The sequence below is a fragment of the Doryrhamphus excisus genome, chromosome 20 (genome assembly GCF_030265055.1).
Source record: "Doryrhamphus excisus isolate RoL2022-K1 chromosome 20, RoL_Dexc_1.0, whole genome shotgun sequence".
NCBI lineage: Eukaryota > Metazoa > Chordata > Actinopteri > Syngnathiformes > Syngnathidae > Doryrhamphus > Doryrhamphus excisus.
Window position 1 is genome coordinate 1,166,582 of NC_080485.1, and position 24,978 is coordinate 1,191,559.

At 42.2% G+C, this 24,978-nt stretch overlaps 4 protein-coding genes across 6 annotated transcripts; 2 read left to right on the plus strand and 2 right to left on the minus strand.

The window, feature by feature from the left end:
• Positions 1–6,938: 6,938 nt before the first annotated feature.
• Positions 6,939–9,481, minus strand: LOC131107938 (small ribosomal subunit protein eS24). 2 transcript variants are annotated; one of them, XM_058058464.1, is made up of 5 exons: positions 9,382–9,481; positions 8,736–8,801; positions 8,447–8,656; positions 8,140–8,253; positions 6,939–7,019 (listed from the first exon to the last, which is right to left on the minus strand). In XM_058058464.1, exons 1-5 carry the CDS (start codon positions 9,382–9,384, stop codon positions 7,017–7,019), a joined length of 396 nt encoding a protein of 131 aa, XP_057914447.1. In that variant the 5' UTR covers positions 9,385–9,481; the 3' UTR covers positions 6,939–7,016. The 2 variants fall into 2 exon arrangements, with proteins under 2 accessions (XP_057914447.1, XP_057914446.1); XM_058058463.1 differs by having other exon boundaries at positions 6,939–7,473.
• Positions 9,482–10,325: 844 nt separating this feature from the next.
• LOC131107782 (eukaryotic translation initiation factor 4E-binding protein 2-like) lies at positions 10,326–14,673 on the minus strand. The gene is made up of 3 exons (XM_058058081.1): positions 14,337–14,673; positions 13,339–13,518; positions 10,326–13,251 (listed from the first exon to the last, which is right to left on the minus strand). The coding sequence occupies exons 1-3, from the start codon at positions 14,467–14,469 to the stop codon at positions 13,220–13,222; spliced, it is 345 nt and encodes a 114-aa protein (XP_057914064.1). The 5' UTR covers positions 14,470–14,673; the 3' UTR covers positions 10,326–13,219.
• Positions 14,674–15,337: 664 nt separating this feature from the next.
• Positions 15,338–19,922, plus strand: LOC131107780 (inorganic pyrophosphatase-like). Of its 2 annotated transcripts, none has more exons than XM_058058078.1 (11): positions 15,338–15,506; positions 16,203–16,267; positions 16,561–16,614; positions 17,397–17,516; positions 17,605–17,691; positions 18,044–18,170; positions 18,244–18,371; positions 19,150–19,235; positions 19,324–19,399; positions 19,484–19,523; positions 19,592–19,922. In XM_058058078.1, the coding sequence occupies exons 1-11, from the start codon at positions 15,356–15,358 to the stop codon at positions 19,621–19,623; spliced, it is 966 nt and encodes a 321-aa protein (XP_057914061.1). In that variant the 5' UTR covers positions 15,338–15,355; the 3' UTR covers positions 19,624–19,922. The 2 variants fall into 2 exon arrangements, with proteins under 2 accessions (XP_057914061.1, XP_057914062.1); XM_058058079.1 differs by having other exon boundaries at positions 19,595–19,922.
• Positions 19,923–20,932: 1,010 nt separating this feature from the next.
• Positions 20,933–24,903, plus strand: LOC131107781 (GTP-binding protein SAR1b-like). Its single transcript, XM_058058080.1, has 7 exons — positions 20,933–21,032; positions 21,731–21,795; positions 22,722–22,841; positions 22,916–22,981; positions 23,069–23,172; positions 23,909–24,040; positions 24,231–24,903. Exons 2-7 carry the CDS (start codon positions 21,738–21,740, stop codon positions 24,345–24,347), a joined length of 597 nt encoding a protein of 198 aa, XP_057914063.1. The 5' UTR covers positions 20,933–21,032; positions 21,731–21,737; the 3' UTR covers positions 24,348–24,903.
• The last annotated feature ends 75 nt before the right edge of the window (positions 24,904–24,978 follow it).

A 24,978-nucleotide genomic window follows, 5' to 3' on the forward strand; every position in this document is an offset into this window, starting at 1 on the left:
CTAGGCTAACATATGCTCAATGCTAACGTGTTATTTATGTCTAAGGCAGCGTATTTGCTCTTATGATGTTGACTATATTGGGGAATAGCAGCGTAAAGGCGACTATAGGGGTGTTATATCATGTCTACAAGGCTTTTGCTATATTGACATGCAACTTTTTTGGTCATGCAGAATTTAATGATATCAAAAAGATGACTAAAGTAGCCAACAATTGCTTATTTTTTGTGAAAAGGAGGATGTCAGCTGACATACACTGTGCTTATTAAATAGAATACATAAAAATATACATAGCATTGAATGAAAATGATTCATAATACAAAACCTTCAACCCTTCCAAGAAAGCCAAAATCTGTCTGAATTCTCGCTTGGTGTCGTTGCTTAACATTTTACAGCATGAAGAAGCGGCGCGAATACATGGCAGTACATCCAAAGAGTACTTGAATATTATTAGAATATTGCTTGATTTCATACGTCTGCACAGAGATTGCCAAAACACGAGCCAGCGATTATATCATCAGTCAGACATTTATATTTAAGGAATGAGATTAGCCAAGCACATTAGCCGTCGCCGACTAAAACAGGAAGCATCACTTACTCCGACTCATTTGGCCTCTAAACGACTCCACTTGCCGTACACGAGAGACACTAACAACGCCATAAATGAAACATATCAGCAGCGACGGGGCCATATTTTTCTAAATGTGAAGGGAAATATGAGCAAATCCTCCTTCACGTTCACAGCGGTCCCGTTTAATGAATGGCTGGGAGATTGGCGCCATTAATCACGGCGTCTGTGCTGCTGATTGAAGAGGCTAATACGAGCAGGAATACCAATGAGCACGCTCACTCAAAGACGAACCCGAGTGTGCGGCGACGCCCAAACGTGTTCGCCATCCGAAAGCCAATCTCCGCTTTGACAAGGAGCAAAGTTCATCACAATTAGGCGGGTGGCATGCAGGGGCTCCGCTGCACCCCCGCGCCGCCACCAGGAGTATGCAAATGAAAGGAGTCGTCGCCAGAGTCGCTCCCAAAATAAAACATTTGCTCAACGCGGACAGGCCTCTTGGCTCAAGGGGGGTTCATTTAGTCCGCAAATGGAAGATTTGAAACGGTAGATTTTTCCCACTTATGGCCGCCATGCCTGGCAGTCGAGCGGAAGATGAAATTGAAATTATTTTCTGTCCAATTTATTTGGAAGCCCACGACAAGTCCGATACTAAGCCGACAAAGGAAAAGCCACGAGATGAATTATGCTGTTAATTGGGATGAAGTAGGAAACTGCTGTCAAGCTGGGAGTGTGTATGGTGTGCTGAGTAAAGACATGATAGTGGCAAACGATCCTTGTGTGATTGGCATGTCATGTTGTTTCCTGAATGAACATGTTTTCTGAAATGTTCATTTTTTACACTTTTGTGGATTTGGTTCCTGAAAGGCTAAAATGTTGTTTTTGAATTGTGAACTTTTCTGAAATGGTCGAGTGGTTAGCGCGCAGACCAGGGTTCAATCCCACCCTCGGCTATCTCTGTGTGGAGTTTGCATGTTCTCCCCGTGCATGCGTGGGTTTTCTCCGGGTACTCCGATTTCCTCCCACATTCCAAAAACATGCTAGGTTAATTAGCCACTCCAAATTGTCCATAGGTATGAATGTGAGTGTGAATGGTTGTTTGTCTATATGTGCCCTGTGATTGGCTGGCCACCAGTCCAGGGTGTACCCCGCCTCTCGCCCCGAAGACAGCTGGGATAGGCTCCAGCACCCCCGCCACCCTCGTGAGGATAAGGATAATGGATGGATGGATGGATGGATGGATGGATGGATGGATGGATGGATGGATGGATGGATGGATGGATGGATGGGTGGATGGATTGGGTAGATGGATAGAAGGGTGGATGGATGGATGGATGGATGGATGGATGGATGGATGGATGGATGGATGGATGGATGGATGGATGGATGGATAGATGGGTGGATGGATGGGTGGATGGATGGGTGGATGGATGGGTGGATGGATGGATGGATGGATTGGGTAGATGGATAGAAGGGTGGATGGATGGATGGATGGATGGATGGATGGATGGATGGATGGATGGATGGATGGATGGATGGATGGATGGATGGATGGATGGATGGGTAGATGGATGGACAGAAGGGTGGCTGGATGGATGGATGGATGGGTGGGTGGATGGATAGATGGGTGGATGGATGGATAGAAGGGTGGATGGATGGATGGATGGATGGATGGATTGGGTGGGTGGATAGAAGGGTGGATGGATGGATGGATGGATGGATGGATGGATGGATGGATGGATGGATGGATGGATGGATGGATGGGTGGGTGGGTGGGTGGATGGGTGGATGGATGGATGGATGGATGGATGGATAGATGGGTGGATGGATGGATAGAAGGGTGGATGGATGGATAGAAGGGTGGATGGATGGATGGGTGGATGGATGGATTGGGTGGATGGATAGAAGGGTGGATGGATGGATGGGTGGGTAGATGGATGGACAGAAGGGTGGCTGGATGGATGGGTGGGTGGATGGGTGGATGGATGGATGGATGGGGTGGGTGGGTGGATAGAAGGGTGGATGGATGGATGGATGGATGGATGGGTGGGTGGGTGGATAGAAGGGTGGATGGATGGATGGGTGGATGGGGTTGGATGGATGGATGGATGGATGGGTGTATGGGGTTGGATGGATGGGTGCATAATAATTTCTATTATGGTTTGTCTATATGTACCCTGTGATTGGCTGGCCACCAGTCCAGGGTGACCCCGCCTCTCGCCCGAAGACAGCTGGGATAGGCTCCAGCACCCCCTGCGACCCTCGTAGAAAATGAATGAACTGAAATTGTAACGTGTTGACCAGTTAGTTGGTGTTTAGGACGTGCAGGTGATGACTTGGTGTAAACGCCCCAAGAAAGCAAGCTATCCATGTGGGGGGGGGGGGGGGGGGGGGGGGGTATTGTAAGCGGTTAGTAGTAAAAGCCAAGGACACAGCACACGTCCCCATTTCCCAGTGGCTCCACACATTCCATCACACTGTCACTCACATCTGCTGCCCTTTCTCATTACGGCTCTCCTTTGCTTCCCCTTCACCGTGCCCCCCCCCCCCGCCCCCCCCCCCCTCTGCAGACATTCATGGCGTCCATAGCTGCTCTTCCTTGCTAACACATTTGCAGGGGAAAGGCTGTCGCTTAAAGACACCCAGGATTAGACCGTGGGCATCAAACTGCAGCATCTAAGCGTGCGTATCCACAGGAGCTTTGCTGGTAGAAGCAAACGTCGTCTGCCTGCATGTTCTTGCTTTCCCAGAGAGCTAAAACAAAACCACGTCAGGCCGCTGATGCAAAAAGGATAATTAGGATTCATGAAACACAGTTTGCCCTGCAAAAGCAAATCACATCCACCCCCCCCCCCCCCCACCCCCTTCCAGCCGCCCACCCACCGCTACCCCCACCCCGGCGGTGCAGCCAAGGCTCAGATCATTTGATGCTGTATATATCAGCACCTAGCAACCGGCAGATGGGAGCGAGTGAGCGAGTGAGTGAGTGAACTTGGTGCGGGTTGCCAAACGCTGATGGGACACTGCAGGACTGCAAAAGAGAGCAGGCATGGCGAGGCCGACAGGGGAGACGCCATCTCATTAGGATGCATTGGATCTCAGGAAGAAAAAGATGTTTGTGTGCCGCCCAAAACGGGCGGCCAGGAACGTAGACGTCTCACCAATTGTTCTTTTATTCTAAGGAGTCTGTTCCAGGGTCAAACCGTCACCAGCTGTACCTCTCCAATGAAGACGTGTTTGCTAATTGTGATACAAGCGGAAAAATAATGGACGCCGGTTTGATATATATCACTATATTGACACTTACTATGGTACACATTATGGCACTGGATGCTCATATCACCTCCTACTTCGGTATGTGACAAAAAAAAGAAATTAAAAATTAATAAAATAAATAAAATATATATAATAAAAAATAATAAAATAAATTTTGAAAAACGTTTAAAAAAAATATGTATTTTTTTTAACCAGTCATGATGTGCTATACATATCACAATATTGACACTTACTATGGTACCCATTATGGCATTGGATGCTCATATCACCGAGTACTTTTACTAAAAATTAAAAAATCAAATTAAAAATTAATAAAATAATAAAATAAATAAATAAATAAATAAATAATATATAACATTAAATAAAATATATATAATAATAAATAAATAATAAAATAAATGTAAAAAACGTTTTTAAAAAATGTATTTTTTTAACCAGTCATGAAGTGCTATATATATATATATATATAGTATATATCACTATATTGACGGTTACATTATGTCATTCTATGGTCATATTACCTCGTACTTTGGTATGTCACAAAAAATAAATAAAAATACAAAATAATTTAAAAAATTTAATTAAATTATATTAGGAAAGCAGGAAGTGAACAAATGTAACAGTTACTGATTGTAAAAGTACCAGATGGAGGGGTAGGATTTAATAAGCTTTGCTTCTTCCTACTCCTTTTGGACATGTGGAACTGGGAACTGATTATGGGATGCACTCAATTGTAATCTGATGCATGTTCAAATGAAATTAAACCATTACCATTACCATTACCGTTACCATTACCATTACCATTACCAAATAAGCCAAACAAATCACGCCTTGAGGACTCCGCAACACACAAAGAAGCTTCCAAGACATCACGCATGACCTCCGAAGACTGTTTTCCGACAACATGTTGGTCTAGTTTCTTCTCGGCAGCCGATTGGCCCAAAATCCATGATGTGTTGCCGTAACCTTGGCACACGCTGTACAGGAACTAATGACACATGTAAACACCATAAAAGGCACAGTCAGGCTTTTTAAACGCAGTATCTGGCGGACCTGCTGGCGAAAGCAATGAGTCATCAGTTGCTAGGTCACTTCTCCACAATAAGTCGATTCACGGTGCGGCGGCCATCGTGCTGCACCTGTTGCGAGGGTGTAAACACCTCGTAATAAACCTGAGCAAAGAGCAGCTTTGTTGGAGAGTCGAAGCAGGAAGGAGAGCGTTCTCCGTGTGAGAGCCCATAATGGCCTGAAGGAAAAGCATGCAGCTTGATCAGGCTTTATTTGGCACATATAGGGGGCTCCCCAGGGAGGGGCCTGATGCTGACACTGCAGCTTCCGCAAGGCGTAAAAAAAAAGTGGCTGTAAACACAGCAGCACGCACTTCAGTCCTTTTTCTGTGGCCTTTCCTTTTAAAACGACACTAAAACGCCGACTAATCGCTTTCATCCTCCGCGTCCCCTTGCACGTATTTATTACATTAGTGTGCTAAACATCCCACTCCTTCTCTTATTAGAGCTCTTTTAATGAAAACACAAGAGAGCAGAGGAGACTAATAATTCCAGTCGCCCCCAACAAAAGGAGGAAGAGGCCATAGGAGATAAGAAGGAATGAGAAAAGGCAAGGAGACACCTCCTGGGACGTGCTGCAAAGGCTGCGGAGAGAGGAGCTTAATTTCCCAGCACCATCTGTTACCAGCGCCTGGGCTTGAAAGCTCCACTTATGTCAAACCTCCCACAACCGCACACCGGGTCCGGCCAGACGAGCGCATCCACGCGCACCCCCGCTTCGGCGCCGAGAAATGAATCCGCCTGCCTCTTTTCTGGGTCGTAATAAATTCTATTTAGGCACAAATAAGAGTAGGCTCAGGCGCAAATAAATGCTGTTTTTTTTTGCCGATATATTCGCTCGGCTTAATCGATGGCTGAGGCCTCTTATGTGGGGCTGCCTTGCTAAATGATCTTGATCAACAGTCTGTGTTGAATCTCAGTCGTCTGGCATCGATTGGAGACGAGCCAATAGGGAATGGTGCATCTGTAGATATGTACAAAGTACACACGGGGTACTTTGCAGAGGCAAAACTGGACCTGCGACATCGCTATGTCGACGCAAACGCAACATTTGCATTGACTGGTTGGAACCGGACTGTTCAGGGCAGAGCCGGCTGGGCTATCAGTCAATATGGGCAACATGCTAAGGATGCCGTGGCCACCAGGGGGCGCCAACAGCAACACAGTATTATAACAAGTAAGCCTTCGCACACTTTGTTTGTAAACATACATCAGCTTTTGTTTTCAATTATTGCATTATGAAAATGCAGCTTACTTGTAGTGCTGTTTTTTTTATAAACTACATATATATATATATATATATATATACACACATAATTGATGTTACCTTTGGCTACGTTTACATGCAGTCAAATAAGCAGAATAGTAGCAAAAGGTTTGCCAGAAAACTCCATAAGGTGCACCGGCTACTCGACACATGTGCCCGAATACAGCGCACCTTGCTTGGCCACTGCAGGTGACCCCCCCCCCGATCTCCTGGTCGCAGTGACGTGCTACTTGTAATGTCATGATTGTGACTGTGATTAGGACAATTGACTATGTATACTTTTCCAAATCCTAATTATTTTATATTCCAAACCCCCACGACTTTGAAGTCGTTTTGAAGACCAGAGCTGTCCTATCTAGTCTTTGAGCAACTGAGGTCTGTTCAGGTTGGAGACTAAACATCTTCACAATCTGAACAGTCCATGACATAATATTATAGTTGGGGGGTAAGCAGGTAGACGGTGGAGCGTTTACTGTCATTTTCATTGCTTCATTCAAGCGGTCTTCTAGGAAGTCTAAATGCTATTTAGGTGGAAGTGAGATGTACGGCATTCAGCTCCAAATGGTGCTGATAAAGGAACAAAAGGTTGAGTATTATTTGTATAACAAAGTATTCATGTGGGTCTTTGGAGCATGAAATGATAAATGAGTAAATCAGTAAATTACGGGCAGGGGCGCCCCGGTGTGGTCAACCGAGGTACTACAGCATAAACTCGTGTTGCTATTTAAGTAGTAAAAAAAAAAAAATAACGCAAATGAAACTGTCTTTTTCTCCAAACTTTTATTTGAGGACAATATACAAGAACATCTTGAGCATGAAGACCATCCCGGGCTGGCTGGGCTCACTGGGAGGGGAGACAAAACAAGCCAAAATTACTCCAAGCTTTATTTGTAATATTTATTCCTGGTATTGGGACGAAGACTTGAGTGAACCTCCGAGGAGCACATGAATAATGACTAACATGGTACGATGCCTGGAAACATGAAACATTGCGTTTCATCGTGGTGAGGTAAGGACACGCTGGCAAGGCTGCTCCACACAGAAAAACCAGACACTTGTGTTCCGCTTGACAGCAAGTGTCGGTTAAAACATAAGCTATCGTAGCTACTACGGTCCAATGGTAGGAAGGCCTGAGGCAAAGGAAGAACCTACCACGGGGGGGTTGGAAACACTAAAGGGGAGGGTAAACTGGGTGGGACATGCATGGTACAACTCCAACCTCCAGTATCTGCTGTGGATGTGCAGCACAAGGGCACTCCATGCTCCTACTCTATATATTTATACCTGACACTTCATTTCTGCCAAAGTATTCCGTGGGATGCAAAGTCGGGAAGAAAAAGACGGAATAGAACGTTACCACAACGGCAATTTCAGGTAGACAGTGTGTGAGGGTTTGTGGGTAAAAACTAAGCTACAACTCTGTTCTTCAAGCACCTGAGTTGCATTTGTAGATGCAACTGGGATGAGTGTGTCCAACTGGGTTGTTATTCAAACATTATTTCTGTTATTCATCCAGTATGTGCCACAGATGAGTTTGTAAACAAACAACAAATATTTTACAGTGTCTTCTAAAGCTGTCAACGATTAAGGTAACGTCACTAGTACATGGGTACTTCTAAACACACGTTTCTGGTCTATTATACACACACACACACTTCATAGCAGTCAAGATTGACGACGCTAAACACCAAACCTTTAGTACTGTACTTCTGAAGCCATGCATACAAATACCAGGTACATGTGGACTTAGCATGACGTCTGTTTTACCAGGTCAGGGAAGGTTAGCTATTATTCCAAACTGGACACAGGAATTATTAGCCTGCTGGTGAGCATTTACCTTCTATGGTATCCGAAGAACATTTGGTAAAATAGGAAGAACGACAAGATGCCGTCAACAGGACAGGACTTGCAAGTGCAGTAGTACTGCATTGGAAATATAAATCGACTCAAGTAATGCTACATACCTTTTTGCTGGCAGCGCCCACAGAGGATTTCTTGGTGCCTCGTACTTTCTTCATTCTGTTCTTGCGTTCCTTGCGCTGTTTCCTTGAGGTCTTCTTTTTCTCATAGAGACCGTGCTAAGGGATAGAGGTTCAATAAATTCACAACTAAGCTATAAAGAAGGATTCATTATTCCTAGTGCTGCACATATGAAACATTACCTGAATGGTAAAATCAGTATGAAAGCATTAAAAAATGAACCAGTTCTACCAGTACCACTAAAGGGGGACTGTGCAGCACCAGGAGTACTTATGCTACATTGCGACTCACCCTGGCCAGTCTGTGTTTTGGCTCATTCTTCTTAGCGTAATCTAGGGAGTCGTAGACCATGGCGAAACCTGTTGTCTTGCCGCCACCAAACTGAGTCCTGAACCCAAAGACGAACACCACGTCGGGGGTGGTCTTGTACATCTTGGCAAGTTTCTCCCTGATTTCAGTCTTTGGGACTGTGGCCTTGCCCGGATGCAGAACATCGACAACCTGGAAGACAAGGACAGGCGATGAACACAAGCCCGAAAGGGAAGCCCCTTGGTGGGATCAGTTAACAAGTAAAACTCACCATTTGCTTCCTTTGAAGCAGTCTGTTTGTCATGAACTTGCGTGTCCTTACTGTAACCGTGTCGTTCTAAAAGACAATGTGAAAACAGACATGAAATACGCCAGGTTATTAACATACTAGCTAACATGTTAGCATCACAAGTGGCTTAAATGCCACAAAAGAAAGCTGCATTTTAAAGGACATTATGATTATCGTCAACAAAATATCTTAAACTGCTGGAACTACTGCAACCAAAACACTATCTTACACTAATATTGGAACTGATGCTAGGGGCCTCGATACAGATTGCAGTATCGGGAGGAGGCTAACGTTAGCCACCTGTACACTTTTAAAATACCAATGTGTATCGGTACATGTATAATTAGGTCTCTAATGACTATTGTATTGTGTGGAATACACACAAAGTGAAATTATCCATTGCAACCGTAATAGTCAGAGCCCATGTCGCTCGCGGACGATGACATGTAGCTTAGCATTTGAAAGATGCCGATCATTTCCATTTAGACATCACGGACATTGTCAATATCTGTAACACATTACAGACTAGGACGTAAACTTCCACTCGGTGTGGGTAAAATGTGTGATTGTAAACGGATTGACTCGATGATTAGTGGATTTTAGTTGTGCTTTAGCCCTCGGGACTCACCATCTTGACGGCGGCCTCGCTCAGCGACGTAGAAAAGGAAGAAGGACCAGCAGGCGACCGTAGTAATGCCTGTCAGAAAAGAAGGTGAGCGCCTCGTGGATTCGCCTGACAGAAAAGCGAAAAATGCTAAAAATATATATATATAGTTTGCAATTAGGAAAATATTCGTATCTGAGACTTGTATTAGAAATTTAATTTAAAACAAGGTGGAAGAATTTATTGCTTCAAAGAAATTTACGGCAATGCTTGTGTCAGTAATGCAAGCTTGATGCGGTGCATTGTAGTAACAGTATTAGCAGGCTTTGTGGTTCGAAAATATCAATGACAATATGAAGTATCTAGAACAGGGGTCGGCAACCTTTACTATGAAAAGAGCCATTTCACCCACTTGCCCACTAAAGAAAAATAGCCTGGAGCCGCAAAACGTTGTATGTTTAAAACAACATTGGAGGGAATTTGGGGGTGTCAAAGTAGTTCAGATAAAAAAAAAGTCGAGTTGGACTACTCTTGCTAGTACTGGAGATAAACTTTTGTTTTTAAATGATCTCTAATTTATTTTTTAGAATCGTCAAAGAACTCATTAATAATAATTAATAACTCAAATAACTCAAAGTATTACTCATTTCCCTTCATGTTAACCTGTCAGAGAGAACTGGATAGCATCCTGTCTGCTCATTCAGTCACCAGTCAGAACTCAGTCAGGATGCATTCATGGTCTCACACAAAGTTGGATTTTTGTAAACTCATAACAAAGACGTGCATTTTCACCACACGGGTGCTAAAAAATATTCAAGCATTGCAAAGGGAGCCGCAACAAAGAGGCTGGAGAGCCACATGCGGCTCTGGAGCCGCGGGTTGCTGACCCCTGATCTAGAATATATATTTACATAAATAATACCCAATCCAGAAGTTACAAACAACTAAACTGAAGAACACAGTCATGCTTTCCTTGTTACAGAACTTTATTGATCTTGTAGCAACAGCGTCCACTGGCATTTTTGGAGTTTCATGAAAACATGAAAAATAAAGTTATCTTAAATCAGAACAGAAAGTTACAATAAGCTTCTTCCAAACCGTTTTAAAATATATATTTTTATGTCACATAATGATAAGCCCTCACTGTCCCACCGAACTGATTTGAAATAAATGTTGTCACAGATGGAAACGCATAACTTTCAAATGGGGTGAATTATTCTCATGGAACAAAACAATCACTAAATTAGCATGTGAGGGCGCTCATCCTTGGTGTCATTCATCGTCCATAACCACTTGAGGAAAAGAAACAAAAACAAAGTAAAAATAATATGTTTTGTGTGTTTTTTTGCTCAGTTGCTGAATACAATGTCCAACATTTACAGTGAAAAAATAAACATCTGTTTGCAGTAGTACAAATTGATGAGCTGTAGTTTTTATGCACTGCATTGCATTTAAGTAAGGCGTGGGCACATGAAAAAAAAAAATAAAATACGGCCATTACGAGTAGAATGGATTAAGGACATGGGGGACAGACTTGCAGATGGCACCGTTCAAGCTCTACAAAACCCTTCCAGCCAAACAAGACCCTCGTTACAATAACCTGCATGTTTTTTAATAAAGAAAATAAAATCCATACAACATATCTGGATCACTTCAAGTCTTCCAAAAACAAACCTTTATGCAAAAAATTAACACCGGGCTGTTTTTCCACATAAAAGGTCTAAATATTCAAGTAAAGTATCACCTTCCTGTTTGAAGCTGAAAAAAAAAAACACTTTCTGTGGGAATTAATGGGAATAGGCGCAACATTGCATGTCAGGCTGGTATTATTGTAGTTTGCATGTCTTTCTTGTGTAATACTTTGTATACAATATTGTGAAAAAATGACCACAAAATCCTAGTTAATTCTCCAAATGTGTCCACTTTTCAACATTTTCACAATTTCTCAGTTAAACCTTCCAGCTCCTTTCGCAATTATAGTTTAGATGCACCCAGGATGTCAAAATAAAGCTCTTTAACTCCAACTGGAGGGGAAAAAAAAGATATGAATTTGTACTTGCAGAGGATTAATGATACCATGTCCGTCAAGATTATCTAACGTTTAGGGCAGGGGTGTCCAAACTATTTTTTTCCAATCAGCGACGTTCATCTAAAAATGAATTAATTACATGCTTAAATCCATCCAGTAATTTAGTATCAGAAAAATAACCTACATCTCAGCTTTTTGTACTTTTTACTTCAGCAACTAAATCACCTTTTTGAGAGTTGTCATATAAAAAGGTATCAGATTTTTGGATCTTAGCTGCCTAGAAGAGAAATACAAGCCGCCAGTGTCAGATCCGCTACACGTTCATCATGACAGAAAGCAGCAAAATCCTCAATGAGTCGAAACCGTAAGACACACAGGAAGTTGGCCGGTGTGGTTTGCAGGTGTCAAATCGTGCTTCATCTCATGGCTGCAGGCCCAGAAAATACGAGCAGCCAAGCCACAAATGCACTTTGCTCAACTCAGATGTCGGGACAATTTAGCTTTGTGACTTCAATTCTAATGTTGTTTCTTTTGGCTTTTTCCTTGGAAATGAAGCTGTGACAATACATGCCACAGGTTAGCGTTACTGAGCCGTGGAGTGGCGTGAAAGCGGTCCCCAGGCAGGGTCACATCGTGACCATGCAAAGGATGCAAGGACCACTTTGATATTTTGTCAATCTGTGATTATATTGGCTATATTTAAAAAAAAAACCTGCATCTCAGCTTTGTGATAGATGTGGAAAAGCCGTTTAGTAGCACTTTTAGTTCTTTTTTTCCATCTTCTTAAATAAGCTTTGTGAATTTTCTATTCAATACGGTATAGTAAGTTTATTCCAATTTAATACTGTAACTTCCCCCAACCTAATTATCCAAAAATGTATTTACTTTTGTAATGTGCAACTTTTTTCTCTGCATATTTTGATCGTAGTCTCCTTTTCTGTGCTTTATTTTATTTTGTTTTCAAACTATTTTAAGTTTCATTCTTCTCATAATGATGACTTTATTCCCATTTTTTTTTACTTCATTGTGGTAACACTCTAACACTTTCCAAATGTGACTGTATTCATTGTATAATTACTTTGTAAAATAACATTTTATATATATACCTGTATATATATTACAATGTAAATGATGTTATTTTTCCCTCATAATATTATGACGTTATTCTGATATTCTTTTCTTGTTAGATTTCACCCTTTCCCTCAATATTTTGACGTCATTCTTGTAAAATGATGCTGATTTTTCTGATTTTGCTGTTTTTTTTGTTTTGTTTTCCTGTTAAATTCTATTTTTACAACAAATAAAGCAGCCACGGAGTGCAAATGGACCCCGAGCCACGCTTTGGACACCCCTGGTGTTCATTAATTTAAAAATAACCAGACACACACCGTGGAGCCTTTCGGGTAGGTCTAATATCCAAAATAAGGGGATGCAAATAAACGATTTGCTTTCCAACGATGAAATGTAAACTTTAAGGCCAAAGTAAAATAAAAGAAGCCCCTCCCTCCCTGGAGTAGGTGGGATGACCGTTTAGAAAGTGTGCTCTGTTAAGGATCCTTTAAAGTGTGCATGGTGGAACAGTACAGTAGCTATGGATATCTGCCCAAATAAACCCAGTTCCCAGTACCGGCACGCACTAAAGCCCCATGCCTTGAAACACACGTTACATCCAGCAGCGAGGAGGCGGAGAGCGAAAGAAGATGGCTGCCATGAGGGCGCAACAACATTGGTTTCTAATAAGCCAAGCCACTGGCACGGCGGAGCATGCCAGGTCAATTACTTTTGGGTTTCTGTTGACTTTTTTTTTTGTGTTACTGGTGCTGATGCGGTCTGTTAGATGTCCATTTCAAACTGAGCGTCGTCACCTTCAAGACAAAGACGAGAGTGAAAGATATTATTGAGATGCAAACATTGTTGAGGATGGTTTCAACGGCGGACGTGGCGTTACTTACCGGTGGCTGGCTTCCCGTCATGGTTGTTGATGTGGTTGTTGGCTTCGTTCTTGCGGTTCTCGTTGAGCGTGTTTTGGCTGGTCACTCCGGGGATGACAGGCAGGTGGGCCGGCGGGGTTTGGGCGATGGGCGAGTTCCGCATGTCCAGCAAGAACTTGCGGTCGTAGATGATCCGCGTCCCTGGAAACAACATGACAGAGCCGCTATTCATTCCTTTAAGGTCACGGGGGAACTATAACTCGGCATATATATCAAAAGAAATGTTAAAAATCCATTCAATAAGTCAAGAAATTTCTCACTTTCGGGGTTTGATGCTCTCCAAAAGTGAAATTTGCTGACCTTTGTGCTTGATCCAGCACGTTATCATTGGCAAACCAATCAGATTCAGACATGTCTCTGACAAGCTGATACTTTGACCTGTCACAGCAGTCACAATAACTTTATTATTACTTTATTACAGCTGCACTCGACTCTCCTGATTCACCTTTCAGCTTGGCCGTGCTACAGTACAATCATAACACAGATAAAGATTGCATTATCGTTAATGGCAGCATATAAGAAACGCATGTTCAACCATATCAACCATCGATACCAAGGCTAGTATCAACTTCAGTTCTCTTTTGTTGTTCAAAAATCACTTTTTTGATTCTGATTTTTGACTGAATTTGTAGAGGGCCAATGAAAAACAGGCCGAAATTGCCCCCAGACTGCCCTTTGGGCACCCCTGTGTTAACTCAATACTGTACTCGTCTGACATGATATAGTGTAGGTGATCCTTGCTAATGAATAAAAAGGTGATTTCATAGCAGACGTCAGAATTTCTGCGTTGTAAACGAGCCAATCACAGAGCAGGTTGCGAATAGGGGGCGTGGCTTACATTTGTTTTTGTTTTGAACAGTATGACAAGGCAACTCGGGGCCACCATAATGACAGCAGCAGCGATGCTAAGCTAGCAGGGCTAACAGTCCCGGCTCGTTCCCCGAAACATGACGACTTACCGCCAGGAGTGGTGGAGAATAAAGTGCCTCCAGGGGTGGTACAATAGTCATGAGGTAGCTGCGTTGTGTCGTTGATCAACACCGTCCTGGTCGGGATGGCCCTGCTCTCGCTCAGCTGACGACTAGTCGACATGTTTTTTTTCGGTGCCTCTTCGGTGACAATTTCGGCCGCTGCGGAAACTTGGCTTTATTTTTATCTCCCGACGGACGGTGGAAATCCGGGCCGTTTCCCCCGCTCTCTTGTGTCTTTCCGAAGGCTTTCTTGTCGCTCCTCGCGTCCTCCCAGCCGTCAGCACCGTCCCCTCCCTCGGCAGAGCAGGAAGCACGACAAGCGGTGATCGGATATGACGTCATGAGGCGGAGCCACTACCTCAATGTTCACTTCCTCGGAAATACAAAACATAACAATTCCATCAATCGGTTATTATTATACATTGTAACATATAATGGCATATAAAAGGATTATGTATTGTGTGACTGCATTAATACTCATTTTTAAAAGATACACATTATAGGAACCATTTAAAAACGCTCTTTTTTTAAGGTCAAGCCTTTATATTGTAATTGTAGGCTTATACGCCAACACAATGATTTTCAAACTGGGAGTACTACTTAACTGCGAGGTTGTTGGTCGAGGTCATACTGTACCGTTCAGTGTGTTGTGTACTGTCTGTACCCAACTAAAGAACACCCTGAAAACATTCTGCAGCACCAGGCACAGACACACACACATTCTTTCTACAATGGAAATATAATATTCATCCCAACTGTTGATAAGATTTAAGTCTTACGAATTTTATTGGACACTAAGTTTTAAAGAGCTGACCATCTTTATTTTTCCCTGCTGTAGTTCTACTATAACTTTTACATATAAGGTTTTACTTATAACGTGAATAACTACTTAAGTTAAGACGAATGTGTGTTATTTTTAAGTATACTGGACCGTATGAAATATCTTCGGCAGCTTTTTCTCGATAAAGTGCTAGTCTCCAACACTCCCTGAATGTCTCATCGGCGAAATGCGCATGCGCGATGCTCTTCCGCCCTGCTTTCGGTCTCCCCGGACTCCCCTTTCCGCCGCCATCCCTCATCGGAACCCGCATTTCATCATGAGCTTCACTGTGGAAGAGAGGGGGATCCCGAACTCCCTGAGCTATCGGCTGTTCTTCAGTAAGTACATTTATAAGTCAGTTTTTCAAAATAATGTTTATTTTCCCGTGAGGACGAGAGGGCACACAAATGCTAGCCGGAACCTCCCACGTGTCACTTATTCATTGAATGTTGCCATAAAATGTCATTACGTTGGATTCAGTTTTCAGTTTTAAATTATTCACTTTATCGCCTTGAGCAGGGCTTATTTTTGTTAAATTTCCTTTTCAATTATTAAGAGAATTATCTGTCGTATTGAACCGGTTTGTCAGGTTATCGAACTGAAAGTCTGGAGGCTGTCTCATATAGAAACTTATTTTGGGATGGGAAGTGGTTCAGGTCGGTCCCACACGGATCTGCTGGGACAACGCCCTCTCATTTCCCACAAGTTGTGTATTAGCTTCGTATCTGCATCCCCACTCCGTCTAATCGAACACGATCAGAACAAGAACATGCGCAAGTGAAGTGGATAATCTCGGTTTGTGGAACATGTACACAATAGACGATCTTTGAACCCTTCGCGAGTGTGCTGTAATAGGATGGCTGTTATGGCGGTTTCATTTTTTAAATACACGAGTCTACATCAAGATTATTTCAATATAGAAGTGCTAAAAACAGAAGTTGCAAGGAATCATAAAGACATATTGAATGACACGAGTGGCTGTAGGCAACCTCCTGACGTACTGCAGCTTTCGCTAACTCCTCATTGTCTTCCAGAAAATTCCGAGGGGAAGTACATCTCACCGTTCCACGACATACCAATAAAAGCCGATGGCGGACAGGTACAGTCACACCTAACATACTTTTGTAAATATCATTTTTCTTATAGTAAATTGAGCAGCTGTGGCAATATTACAGTCACATTAGGTAATGTTTACCAGAAATGTGAGGTCATAGTCTCTCGGGCCATGACTTGGTCTCTTGTGACTTTAATAGTCATCCGTCCCGCCCTTTCCTGAGCCGATCATAATAATAAACGTATCGTTACCTCTGTGTCAATCAGTCAGTATTGTGTCATGTTGTTTAGCGTACAGGGCATCTTGGATGGTAAAATCATGTTTTTCTCTCCTGACAGAACCTCTTCCACATGGTTGTCGAAGTACCAAGATGGACAAACGCAAAGATGGAGGTAGTTAATGCTCTCCTAAAGTAATTAGGGTTGCATCATACAACGGTTGTTATAGTCAATAAATAACTTGATATAAAGCGATATCGCCATTGAAATCAAAGTGTGTATTTCCATTCAATAGTTTCTGTAAAATATATGTTACTTAATGGTATACATATTTAGAAATTTCATATTAATAATTACAAATTTGTAATAATGTGCAAATATCAACACAACAGGCAACTGTTGCTGAGGAGGAATAATGCAACATAGCTGCACATAAATGGCAAGAATATAATTCTATCAAACTATGACTGCCAACGGTAATTCTTTGTCTATTGCGGTGAATTGGTTCCAGACCCGACTGTAATAAGGGAATTTAATAGGATTCTTAACTTGGAATTTCAATATTTTCCTACTTAGGAGTACAGAAAACCTGCCTATGACATTATAAATACAGCTTCAAACAATATTAGAGCCTTCTAGACATGAAATAACACCCCTATAGTCACCTTTACACTCCTTTACACTAGACATAATAAGATAAAGTAAAATATCATCTATATATTTTCTTTTACTGTTTTCCTGTTCTGTGCAGTACTTCCTGTGGTGGCTATTGCCTCATTAATGCAACATTACTGACACCTAGTGACCAGCATAGAGTACTACATATCACAACCTCTTGGAATGAGTCTTTTGAATGCCTTGTATTTGTATTTTACTTCATTTGGCCATTTTATGCTGAAACATGCATTGATTTCTAAATAAAAGCACCAACGGCTTTGCTGTTGTTCTTCTTCCAGATCGCCACCAAAGACCTTCTGAACCCGATAAAACAAGACGTGAAGAAGGGCAAGCTGCGTTACGTGGCCAACGTTTTCCCCCATAAAGGCTACATCTGGAACTACGGAGCCATTCCTCAGGTTAGCTAGCAACTTTTTCACTCCAATTCTGCACTTTGAAAGCATTGTTGGGGGTGCTTACTTGTTGGCGTGTTTTATGTTGTTCAAGACGTGGGAAGATCCAGGGCACAAAGATAAAGACACCGGCTGCTGCGGGGACAACGACCCCATTGACGTGTGTGAAATTGGCTCAAAGGTACCACCAAGCCCCCCCCCCCTTCCACTTTCTCATGCACTCCAAGTTATTATTAAATGTTAAAGGGAAGTTTGGGATGGCTCTGGCCGCTCTGGACACGGTGAGCTGGGCTTCTCATATGGGCACGCCCGGGTACAAGCTGAGTTGGACCAATCACAGCAGAGTGGGCCTGCCCAGAGAGAGAGTAAATGAAAACAGAGCTGGAATAGGTGCAGATCCTGGAAGATCTAGAAAGCAGTCTGAGCCAAAGTCTGAGCCCCCAAATCAGCACAATAGGGCCCCCTTTAAGTTACTACTGTATATACAGGAAATGGGCTTGCATTGAGAGTATTTGTGCACATGTCCCGGTCAGGTGTGTTCCCGTGGAGACGTGATCAAAGTGAAGGTGCTCGGCGTCCTGGCTATGATTGACGAGGGCGAGACCGACTGGAAAGTGATTGCAATCAACGCTGATGACCCCGAAGCCGATGAGCTCAACAGTAAGGACCGGGAAATATCCGCTTTTCCCCATTTCCATCAGTCCGTCTGATGCCGTTGCCCCTCCATCTGCAGACATCAACGACGTGCAGCGACTGAAGCCTGGCTATCTGGAGGCCACGGTCGACTGGTTCAAGAGGTACAAAGTGCCAGACGGGAAACCAGAGAACCAATTTGCTTTCAATGAGGAGTTCAAGGACAAGGTGTCTTCTTAACAACTTCTCATTTTGTCAAATTGCATCGTGAGATAGAAAAAGTATGACTCCGTGCTAACAAGGAAGCTAACGCCTGTGGTTTTAACACATCCAAGCCCGGTTCCGACTGTGAGAAATAACGCATCACTTAGCCGCCGCGCTGGAACACCGCTTTCTCTCATATTCTAGAAACACTATGATGCACATTTTCTGGTTTTGAAACCGTGACTGTTCGATACCGTGGCGTACCTTGAAAGCGGCATTTGGCCCTTGCCTAAAGTCCTACGCTTATTCGTCATTTATACTGTATATATAGAAGAATACAATATACGTTTTAAATACATATACATTATTAATATGAGCATTTATTTATGTTATTTAATACATATTATTAAATGTATATATTTTTAACTAAAATAGAATATAGGTTTTGACACTTGGAAACTAATGTAATTTACATAAACTATTGATTTAAAAAGTGTTAATTTTAACAATGCTGCCTTTTTAACTTTATGAAAATGTCACCTCCAGTCAATGGATTTTATTACAGTACTTTTTGATATTACACAGTTTGTTTTCAAAGTCAAAATTTAATAATAAAAAACAAACTTACACTATGAATTTACTGATTTATTTTATAGAAGAGATAGAATTTAAATGTTTGTTGAACAAGTCATTTTTAATGAGACTAATTTTCTTCAGATTTCAATGTGCTGTACAAAGGTTGAACCTTCCACGTATTCGTCTGTTGGCATGACGTCATTGCGTCTCCACCGTTTCTTTGCAGGACTTTGCCATCGAGGTGATCAAGAGCACTCACAACTTCTGGAAAGCTCTGATTTGCCAGCAGACGGACGGTGGCGAGCTCAACTGGTAAGCAGTCCCACTCGGTTTCGGTAGTGATATTGTGATATTGCCGGAACGTTCCACACGCTAATGAGACCTTTTCTCGACAATGCAGCAAAAACACCAGCGTCTCGGCAGGCGACAGCCCCTTCTGCTGCACGGTGGAAGAGGCCGCGGGCGCTGTTGGTGCTGTGAGTAAAATCCTTGTGGTGTTTTTTTTGTTTTTCCCGAATTGTTCACGTCATCGGATGTGTTTTTCTTTTCTGCGTATTTAGACATGCCCGTGTGGAAAAGAGGAGCCTATTTCATCATCAGGTAACACACCATAATCATGGAGTTTGTGTTGTCGAAACAACTCACCGCTATGTTTCTTTTACTTTCAGTAGATAAATGGTTCTACTATGAGAAGAAGTAACCCGCTGGCTGCTTGGATGGACGCAGAGTGGATGCTTCATCCGTTGTAGGCACACTTGAAGATGACAATGGCAAATAGCGCAGGAACAGTGGGACGGGTGGGACATGGTAGGTTTGCTGTCATGAGGAATATAGTGGGTAGATGTGACGCAGAAAAGGAAAATAAGAATACTGACATCTTGAGCGATTTAATTGTTTTCCGTTATTTATCAAAGCTGACACAGGTACGACGCCTATTACAGTATGTGTGCCGTGTAAGATACACTGAACTGCTTTAATAAAGCTTCTCTGGCTAAATTATCATCAGGGTGGTGGTTTCTGTCATTTGAATGTGGTGCCACCTAGTGTACACCGCTGTAATTACATCAGCTGAACTAATACTGTACTGTAATAGTACTGTAATATAACTTATCTTTTCACTGATTATATCAGGGCTGTACAAACCTTTTCCAGCAAAGATGCAAGGATGCAACTTTGCCACATTGATATTTTGTAAAGCAACACATGTAGTTATGCTATGTCAATATACTGCAAGTACTTATCATACTGTATTTGTTTGATATAGGTGAAAAGGCACAGTATTGGTTTCAACGTTTTTTTTAAACATTTTTCATACTTAAATAATGTCCTCTTCATATTTATGACATTATTTCCATATTTTCACATTTCCATAGTTTTTTTTATCCTAGTTAGAATATAACTTTTTATCTCTTAATATTTTGACTTTATTCTCTTATTACAGCTGTTTTTCCCAACGTTTGCTGTAGTTTTCCAACTATTTCTCCTTTCTTCTTGTAATTCTCAGAATATTTTGACTTTACATTTGTCATATAACTTTTTCTGCAACCTAATTTTCAAAAAATGACAACTTTCTGTTTTGTTTGTTTCTCATAACAATACGACTTCAAAATATGTTTAAAACGATGCTACTTTTCCTCATAATATAACATTATTCTTGTAAAATTATCACCTTTTCTCAGTTTACTGCAACTTTTTCTTTTTTCTCTGAATATTTTGACTTTACTTTGTGAAATGGATTATATTTTAACCTTTCTATTTTGGGAAATAATATTAAAAATATATATATATATTAGAATTGGTCCAGTGTTTTTGCAGTGTAGTTCCTAAAGACGTAATTAAAACACATATTCTCCAATTAATAACTTATGGGTGTATTACAATGATTTGATGACGTTTTTAAACACACTCCAATCAAGGTTGTGATCGTCGTGTCAAAAAATTCAAGTAAAAATTACTAAATAAAAATGTTGCTCATCCCCCGGCTAGCATATGTGTTAGCCGATGACGTCGGAGCGTGATGACGTACTTCCGGTTAAATATCAAACCTGCCGACTGCGTTGACAGGTGACAGCTAACCGGACGCTGGGTTCATAAAGTCGTCAGAACAAGGTAGTCACTTATTAACTTTCGCTTCTTGTCTGTACTTATGACATGTATTTGTTTTGTGCGTGGGTTAAACGACACGAACTTTAGCGCTTTAGCGAACTTTCAGGACCTCGTCTGTTAATGATTATTGTTGTTTACTTTCGGGTGACGACATGCTGTTATGGCTCCTGTACCGTAATGACGAGTTAACAACAACAGAAAGTGTGTCGGCATGCTTTTAAAGTTCTACCGAGTAGTTATGAGCGTATAATACAAGAATATGCAAGATAAAAGCCATTTAACGTGTTGGTCTTTTATAATTTGGTGACATTTGTAACATGACCGAGACTAATCAACAAGGGAGTGATTTTTTTCTAGAACTTTTCCCTCATAGCGGCCTCACAGGCACTGCAAAACTCACTTGTAGTTGCACACAGAGTGACAGCTGTGTGTGTATGTGTGCAGATCAAGTGTCCTTGCAGCAACTTGTCATAATAAAAATAGTCAAGGGGAAGACCGGGGCCCAGGGTGCAAAGGCAACACATAAGAAATGGATGGTTGTCGCCGCCTTAGCCCTGCTTTTTCCATTTGTGCTTTTCAAGCTGCTGCTATTATGAGAGCTTACACATACCAGCAGAATTATCCAGGCGATCAAGAACACGGCGATCCACATCTAGATTGCATATACTCATTTTGAAAAAACGCTTTTGTCTACATTACAGGCCAGCGATGTCGTTCATATTTGACTGGATCTACAGGGGCTTCAGCAGCGTCTTGTCGCTTTTAGGTAATGTACAACCATGGCTTAGTGTTCATTTTTCACACAATGAAGGGTCCATTTTTGTCACGTGTCTACAAGTAATCCCTCCATTACTGCAGTTCATTTGCTCCACACCACCACCATGATGAGCGAACTTCCGCAAAGTACAATTCTTGTTTTATAAACGGACTCTTTTCATAGTTGGAGCATACAGGGCGTACCCCGCCTCTCGCCCAAAGACAGCTGGGATAGGCTGGAATGAAACTACTCACCGTCTGATGACATTTGGGATGCATAGGACATGCAAGTGTAAAAAGAAGTTAACCATTCATTAATTCATTCACTACCGCTTATCCTCACCAGGGTCGTGGGGGTGCTGGAGCCTATCCCAGCTGTCTTCGGGCGAGAGGCGGGGTACACCCTGGACTGGTGGCCAGCCAATCCCAGGGCACATATAGACAAACAACCATTCACACTCACATTCATACCTATGGACAATTTGGAGTGGCCAATTAACCTAGCATGTTTTTGGAATGTGGGAGGAAACCGGAGTACCCGGAGAAAAGCCACGCATGCACGGGGAGAACATGCAAACTCCACACAGAGATGGCCGAGGGTGGAGAAGTTAACCACAAGGTGTTAAAATATTTAAAAATGTCAAACTGTGTACTCACCAGCAGCTTGTATGACGTGCAGAGAGGGAGGGAGGAGTCTGTGTGGGCGGGTCGAGGGGTCAGGGGTCTGGAACCATTGTCGCTTGAGCCATCTGGTACTCAGCAGCCAGGACAGAGACCGATGCTACTATGATGATACGGTCTCAATCAGTTCCATTTCCTGTTCTATGGTCGTCATCACATTTATTTGGGGTAAAAAGGATGGTGGCTTCCATTGTTTAGTTTTTTAATTCCAACTACTGTTGATATTTTGATAAAAGCTTATTTTTATGTCTGCAGGATTGTACAAGAAGAGCGGCAAGCTGGTGTTCCTCGGACTAGACAATGCCGGGAAAACGACGCTACTGCACATGCTCAGAGATGACAGGCTGGGACAGCACGTACCCACGCTACATCCGAGTACGCACTTTGAGCACTACAGTAGTACGGTAGTAGTACTCAGTCATTCTTATTTATCTCCTGTGTGTCTGTAGCGTCTGAGGAGCTCACCATCGCTGGAATGACCTTTACCACATTCGACCTTGGAGGACACACGCAAGGTGGAGATGAGATTGATGCTCTTTGGTGCACTTGAAGTTTTGGAATGACAGTTTTTCATCCTCATCCTCATCTCATCCCCCTTCCAGCACGGAGGATCTGGAAAAACTACCTGCCAGCCATAAACGGCATCGTCTATCTGGTGGATTGCGCCGATCACGAGCGGCTCGCCGAGGCCAAAGTAGAGCTGGATGTGAGTTGTTGAATTCATCCTACCACGCTTACTCCCCCTCACGACATGTCAGCAGCCATTTTAGCCACCATCAGCCATCTTCTCCAGGGACAATACAGGCGGTCCTCCTTTTTGCAAAGTTCCACGTTACTTCGTTGTGGTCCGCAAATACGAGAATCGTTTGAGAATGAGCAGTTAGCTACTCTAACATCCCGGATGACTTGACTTTTTGTCCAGCCCGCGTCAGGAAGGCTCTACTTATGGCAGTGCGCAAAAGAAAAGGAAAGCCATCAACCACAGAAGTGAAAATGGTATCTACCATCATTAACGATAACGATCGTATCCTAATAGCATGTTATTTAACGAGAACATTAAAAAAAACGCCAACAGCAGCAAACATGTACAGTAATTCCACAAGAATAAAGTCAAAATATTAAGAGAAAAAAGTTGTCCTCAAACAAGAAAAATCCTAATTTTACAAGAAAAACATAATTTTAGTGGCATAAAGTTTCTGGAATTTCTGGATTTCTGGAAAAATTATGTTATAATGTTACGAGAGCAACGTCAATACGAGTAATAAATTGTTGGAAAATAAAACTGTATATACATTAGCGGAAATGGAAAAAAAGTTGTAATTTTATGAGAATAAAGTCAAAATATTAAGAGGAAAAATAAAGTCATTTTGTCACCTTGAGAAAATCCACGGTAATAAAAGTGAGGGGTGCGCTCTCTTTAAAGATGCTCGCTGTGTTTTTAGGCTCTTTTAACCGATGACACCATCTCCAACGTCCCGGTTCTCATCCTGGGGAATAAAATTGATCGTCCGGAGGCCATCAGTGAGGACGCGCTGCGAGGGATGTTTGGTCTGCACGGACACACCACAGGAAAGGTGATGAGCATGTGACAATATTACTCAATTTCCTTCATGAATGGACAGTTTAGTTCCTATTTGAATTGCATTTGTTTGATTTTGACACAAACCGAACTACATATAAAGTAAATGGTTAAATAAAGAATGATTCAGTCACATCATGGTGCTAATAGGAGGTGCATTTATGTTTGTTTGTTGTCGTTTTTAGGGCAACGTGTCACTGAAGGAGCTCAACTTGAGGCCAATGGAGGTTTTCATGTGCAGCGTTCTGAAGAGACAAGGATACGGAGAAGGCTTCCGTTGGCTGTCTCAGTACATCGACTAAATCAAGGCTTCCTCTGACTTACAGAACCAAAACACACAGATATTCTTTCACTATGCGCACGTGAAGTGGTTTAACATTCAGGTGACGCGTAAGTCAATTCTACCTTTAGGTGCCATGTAGAAGGTGTCATCGCCGCAAGTCATTTTCTAAACCCGGGCTTATTTTTAGCCGCTGGTGTTGACTTACACCAAAGGCATGCTTTAGTGCAGTTGACTTAATAATATTTGCTGTATGCAATGTTGTGGTGGGTTATTTACAATCTGAAACCGTGACTTTTTGCTGTGAGAGCAGTGTTATGCTACGTAATGGCATGGACAGGCTTGGGATGTTTTCATTGACAAGACTGGAGTACTTTGTGATTAGCAGCTGCACACAACATGCACTGACATTATGAGAGTACTCCCTCAGCTTGAAATACTGCAGCCGATGAAAAGTAATACATGCAACAGTTTTATTTTTCTACGTAAGATATTTTGTACAAATGCTATTATTTATGAGGTCTTCATGGAGCAATCAAGCTGTTACAAAAGTTGGTATCAAGTTTGATGGGAATAAACACTACAGTCGTTTATCTTTTGTCTCTGATATTTTGGTATTACTATTACAAAATCACACCAAAATCTAATAATCA